Here is a 6,230-nt window from a genome sequence, read left to right as displayed (position 1 = left end):
TAATATGCTTGTCCATCGTTCAAAACAATAATAATTTCATTAGGTAGCAATCGGTCCTGAATTTCATAAAGACTAGAACTTAAGAATGAGTTAAATTGCAATTGAAGTTGACATGCACATGCTCTTGTTGTTGGTCCCCGAAATATAGGAGGAGAAGCATCATGTCCTCATCATCTCCCTCTTGAATTGAAGTCGTCCTCGATGACATTCCATCTTCCTCGCCCAAATACGGACACAAATATGAAATTTAAAATGTGGACTAACCCTAAAATCTACAGACAACTCAAGTTTATATGCATTGTCATTGATTTTCTTAAGTACCATGAAAGGACCTGTTGCACGAGACATTACTTTAGGCTTTCTCAAATATGTAAATAGATATTTTCATAAGTGAACCAAACCAAATCACCTAGTTTAGGTTTTACAACCTTCGTACCTTTTAGCAAGTTTATACTCCCCATTCATCTTTTAAATTTTATGTTTAGTTGTGTCATGCAACTTTCAAATGAAATCAACATGTTGCAAAGCATCTAATTTCACAATTTCAAGAGGCAAAGGTAATAAATCAATTGGATCATGTGGATTAAAACCATACACTACTTGAAACAGACTAAATTTTGTTGTGGAGTGTACATCCCTATTATAAGCAAATTTAACATGTGGCAAACACTCAGATAAGTAAGCCTTACTTGCAACCACGTCTCGCCTGTCTAACAACTAGATAATTGTTACCTCTAACAACCAAATAAGTAAGGCTTACTTACAACCACCACGACCGCCTTCTTCTCCTTGTTGTTGCTGTCATATATTAACTCCCAACTTACCATATCTTTCCCCATCTCTGCCTCCGTCATCTAGATTCTTCCGCACAACCATAGAGGACATCAACCTTCCTCCATTGGCAAGCACCTCAAACAGCTATCGTGACTCTTCATCGCCATGCGCCTCTGCAGGTAGCGGAGCAAGACACAGCCAAGGGAAAGGAGGAGGCATCGCCACTGGTGATGTGTGGCTGAGACTCGGGAGAGGAGGAGGAGGCGCTTCATATCCTAAGTTTAGTTTAATATTGGTTGTTGGTAGATAATTTGTGAGATACTAAGGTCAATGATAATATATGTATTGCTCATTTTAATATAATCGTTATATGCTAATATTTTATCGAATTATGCACCATCGCAAGATACATGCATTGTACTAGTTTGAATTAAGCCTCACAATCCACAACAATATACGCCACATAGGTCTAATTCAAAGTAGATCAAATGCGAGCATGCCAATAGTTATTTATACATTTGTTCATTCTCAAGACCAATACAATACAAGTTTTCAAAAATTTAAAACAATGCACATCCCTAGTGTATCTATAGATTTTATCTTAAAATTTGACATACAAATTCAATGTAGAAAGTTTTATAAAAATAATAAATCTTAGCTTCATATGTGCACCATGAAAACAAAATTCCTACATATTAGTATTCTTCTCTGTCTCGATGAAATGAGCTAGAAATACAAAAAAAATAATAAATCTTAGATACATGTATGCACTACAAAGACAAATCTTAGGTCTTGATCGTTAAAAAAAACAGAAATAATACATGAATAAATTCATTTCAAGAAATGAGGAAAGAGTAAAATACATTTCTGGTGCTCAAACTTGTCGTCCTGTGTCATTTCAATCCACAAACTTTTAAAGTGTGTCAGTGCGATTTTTAATCGTTGTTTGGGTCTCAGTTAGGTTTACACATGTCGTGGTTAACATATTAACCCTACATGTCATCATGTGAATGTGGAAAATAGAGAAAAAAAGATACACATGTTGATATATGGAGTACTAGACTGACATATTTTAGACCTAACAGAGATCCGAACAATGATTAAGTACTAGACTGACATATTTTAAAGTTTGTAAAATGGAATGACATATAATTATTATAAGTTTAAGAATTGGAAATGTATTTTACTCAATGAAGAAAGGTTTGGTTTGCAAAATGAATAGTCAAATGGTGGGCACCATGGAAGCCCCGCTGCCTAAAATGGTACACAGTACGCCGAATCCTCTCCCGGCACCGCAACCGCTGTTCCTCTGCGCGGAACGCGCGCGCGCCACAGCCGATCAGCCACCGCAGGATTCCTCGTCCACCGCGACCATTCGGCTTCTCCCCAATCCCGGCACGGCGGCACGGGACCTCTCCCTCTCTCTCCCGCTGGCGGGCGATGGCCTCCTCCTCCTCCTCACCTGCGCCCGCCCTGGCCGGGGAGGCGCTACGCCAGAAACGCATCCTCTCCAGCAAGCTCTACCTCGAGGTCCCGTCCTCCAAGGTCGGTCGCGGGCATCGTCCCATCTCTAGCTTCCAAGATACGCGCGAGCTGTCCTTGTCTCAATCCAATGTTTTCTTGCAGGCGCCGGTGGTTTACTCGCCGGCATACGACATCTCCTTCCTCGGCCTTGAGAAGCTGTGAGCTGCCTTCCCGCCTGTCCACCACCTATGCAGAAATACGCATCGGCGTTCAAATGTTTTTGACACGGCGTGCGTGTGCAGGCACCCGTTTGAATCCGCCAAATGGGGCCGCATCTGTAGGTACCTCACCAGGGAAGGGTACCTCGACAAGAAACAGATGGTGGAGCCATTGGAAGCCTGCAAGGAGGATTTGCTAGTGGTAATTAATCAAGAATCAGGAATCTGATTTTCGCCTGGTTCAGACTTCATAGTGTATTTGGTCTGATGAATCCCTTGCATGGCTTGATTAACCAGGTGCACACGGAGGCGTATTTGAACAGTCTCAAATGCAGCTTCAGAGTTTCCTCCATTGTAGAGGTATTGATTTTTCAGAAGTGGGGTTGGCCTGATTGGTGGTGAATTATGTATTGTGGTTGAGTGATTGACAGGTGTTTGATATCTTAGGTCCCTCCTGTGTCGCTTGTCCCTAATTGGATTGTGCACAGAAAGCTACTACACCCCTTCCGGAAGCAGGTATTCTAGTGTGAATATGTGTTTGCCTTTTTGGATTATTTGTAAATTCGTATGCATAATGTGATTATCAGGGGAGGATGATAAAATTTCTTTTCACAGGTGGGTGGGTCCATTTTATCAGCCAAACTTGCATTTGAGAGAGGTTGGGCTATTAATGTTGGTGGAGGATTTCACCATTGTTCAGCAGATGAAGGGGGTGGATTTTGTGCATACGCTGACATCTCTCTCTGCATCCAGTTTGCTTTTGTCCGTCTAAATATCTCAAGGTAAACCCTTTATCGGTAGTTTTGTTTGCTATAATAACTATGTTTTCGTGAGTTATATGCTTGATTGGGTGAGTCTCTTATTATGCTTGTTTGACTGCACATTCTGCTTATGCTCCCTCCAGTGACCAAACAATGTCATTTTCGTGTAATCGCAGACTTTCAGTTAAGTTATTGAATTTTGATCGTCAATTACTTAATGTTTATTGATCTGAACAGCGAGAAATGGTATGAGTAGTTCGTCTCAGAAGTACAGTCATTCAGTTGTGGTATGGTTTGCCAATGTATTATTGTAGACATTACTAGTCAAAGTTCTGTTTTGGAAACCATGTCAGTGTCTAAAAATGTCACTCTTTTTGTTACTGGAGCGATTATAAGGAAGAACGTTATTGTGGATGCATCCATTGTTCGCATGCATCAGTGTTGTAAGAAGGTGCAGGATTTGTTGTACTACGACGCTGAAATGTGCGACTGATGAGTGCATCCACAACACAGTTTCTGTGATGTGAATCCATCCTAGAACAGTGCAAGGCTTGTAGACATCCTCTCAGGCAGTTGGTCAATATATATTTACATTGTTGGCAGTCCTATGCAAGGGTGTAACATAGCTATACAAATAAATTGACCTTCTTTTTCAAACATTTGCAGTGTATTGATCATAGACCTGGATGCCCACCAAGGAAATGGACACGAAAAAGATTTTGCTAATGATGGTACATATTTTAATTTTCTTTGGATTTTGGTTCTTTATATTTGTCAATTTGATACCAGTTTATCGCTCACAGGAAGGGTTTACATTTTAGACATGTACAATGCTGGAATTTATCCCTTTGTAAGAGTCTACATCATCACCCTCACTCCTTAGATATATGTAGTATATGAAGCTATTTTTCTTTTGTGATCTGTTGCTCTTATATATTGTCATTATGAAATGCATATTGATGGAGATATTACTTATGCGGAACTTTCTTATCTCACTTCTTGAACAAGTTTTATTGTTAAACCCTAAATGTACAATCATCTTTTTGAACAAGCTCTTTTGTGCAGCATTTAGATGATGTAATTGTTCACAGATCGAAATTGAAAAACAGCAGTTTTTGTCTCGAACGAAGTAGGAGAGATACGTGTTATTTCATATAGAAGAGAAAAAAATAGTACAAGGAGAGATCAAAAGACCTCTCCAAGAGAAAAACAGCAGTTCCATCCAACTGTTATACTGCAATGAATTCCGACGGTATCATGCTATCAGTTTTGTAACAGTCCACGTTAATATGATGTAGACACCAAAATAAAGGACGAGTTTTGTATTTATGGTTTCAGTTTCATTGGTACCAGATATATTCCTGATTCTTGTTCTTTGTAAACTTACATTGGTTTGTTTCAGGATTTCACTGCTAAGCAATACATTGATCAAAAAGTTGAATTAGTTGTAAGTTTTATCTTGCAACCTTTTAGTTATGCATTCTCTCCACTGCACGTACTTCATGTTTTTAGTTAAAATTCTTGTTATGTGATTGTGCATTATAGAGTGGGTCAAAAACAGATGAATACTTGGAGCAACTTGACAAAGCTCTCGAGGTACATTTACATACCTGCAGAATTTTCTGTGAAAATAAATATTTACACTGGGTACTAGGTTAATGTTTTGAAATGTCATCTTTTGCATGATATTTATCCAAAAAAATTCAAATCAGTATAATATGGCAATGTATCATTTCAACTTGTGGTTTCAAGTGCATGTATCAATGATTGAATATCCTCTTTGTATATGTATAAATCCAAATGAGCATGAGGTTTGAAAGGGTAAAAGTCTGGTTCTTTCTGCATAGGCTGCATGACTAAATCCTCTCAAATTACCTTATGAGGAAATGGGTAAATGCTAATTCATTGGTGCTGCTTATTTGCTTGGTTTAACAAACTTTTGATCCACATTTTCTCTTGGAACATATTATTGCAGATCTGCAATAGTAGATTTGAGCCCCAGTTGATTGTATACAATGCTGGAACAGACATCCTCGATGGCGATCCGTTGGGCAGATTGAAGGTATTTTCTCTTGAATTGTATCTTCAAAAACCCTAAGAAACCTCCAATATAATGCTGCAAGATGCAGAAATCATGTTCACGTTGTCATTTACTTACTAAAATAAGCTGGACACTGCACAAGCTATGCCTGACCGCTAAAGTTGTCTAAAAACATGCGTACAACTTTATGATGCTGCTGAATTTGATAAGTTTTTCCCTATGTTTCAGGTAAGTCCTGAGGGTGTGGTTACCAGAGACGAGAAGGTATTTAGGTTCGCAAAAGATCGAAACATTCCTTTGCTCATGCTGACATCAGGTGAAATACTTCTCACAAGTTTGTAGTCTGTTCCTCTAGTCGTATGAATCTGCTAATACTGTATTCCTGTGCACTATACCCATCTATGCTTGCACTATCAGGAGGCTACATGAAGTCAAGTGCTCGAGTAATAGCTGATTCGATCATCAATCTGTCCAATAAAAACTTGATAGGATTAGGCAGCCAGCTGGGTTGAGCAAGAACTTGTGACAGTATGCTTCTTATCGGGAAGCAATATCTCGTAAGAGCTTATTCGATTAGGAGTGGATTAAAGAGGATTAAATTCCTTGATGGTCAAAATTGAATAGAAAGATATCTAATCCTACTCAATCCACATGCAATCGAACAAGGTTTAAAGGTGTAGTTTTTTTTTTTTTGTGAAGGATAACATGTATGCCACAAAAATGTTCTGTACATAACACGGGATGTTTGTGAATCTATACAACGTCAATTGTTCAGTGCGCGTGAAGGGCTTCAGATACTAAAACTGCAATGGCAGCATCCCTGAACAATGTTTAGTGGTCAGGATGTTTGGCCATCAAGACTAGTGATGACGTTGATCTTCGCTGGATGAATTAGAGTGAGCATGAACCCTAATGGTTTAACCTGTCCTGGAATCTAAACAATAACCATTGAGGGTTGGTTTGTTGATCAGG

The 6,230-nt window shown here is 39.0% G+C and overlaps 1 protein-coding gene across 1 annotated transcript; it reads left to right on the top strand.

The window, feature by feature from the left end:
- The first annotated feature begins 2,141 nt into the window (after nt 1–2,141).
- On the top strand, nt 2,142–6,014 carry LOC100277470 (uncharacterized). Its single transcript, NM_001279564.2, is given in 13 exon segments — nt 2,142–2,319; nt 2,401–2,456; nt 2,541–2,658; nt 2,754–2,816; nt 2,904–2,972; nt 3,072–3,238; nt 3,884–3,948; nt 4,021–4,067; nt 4,620–4,664; nt 4,763–4,813; nt 5,193–5,279; nt 5,487–5,574; nt 5,676–6,014. Coding segments are annotated over 13 exon segments (1,056 nt in total). The 5' UTR covers nt 2,142–2,214; the 3' UTR covers nt 5,771–6,014.
- Nucleotides 6,015–6,230: the final 216 nt, after the last annotated feature.

Source organism: Zea mays, chromosome 9, assembly GCF_902167145.1.
Source record: "Zea mays cultivar B73 chromosome 9, Zm-B73-REFERENCE-NAM-5.0, whole genome shotgun sequence".
NCBI lineage: Eukaryota > Viridiplantae > Streptophyta > Magnoliopsida > Poales > Poaceae > Zea > Zea mays.
Note: the sequence above shows the minus strand (reverse complement) of the source record. Positions and strands in the feature narration are given on the sequence as shown.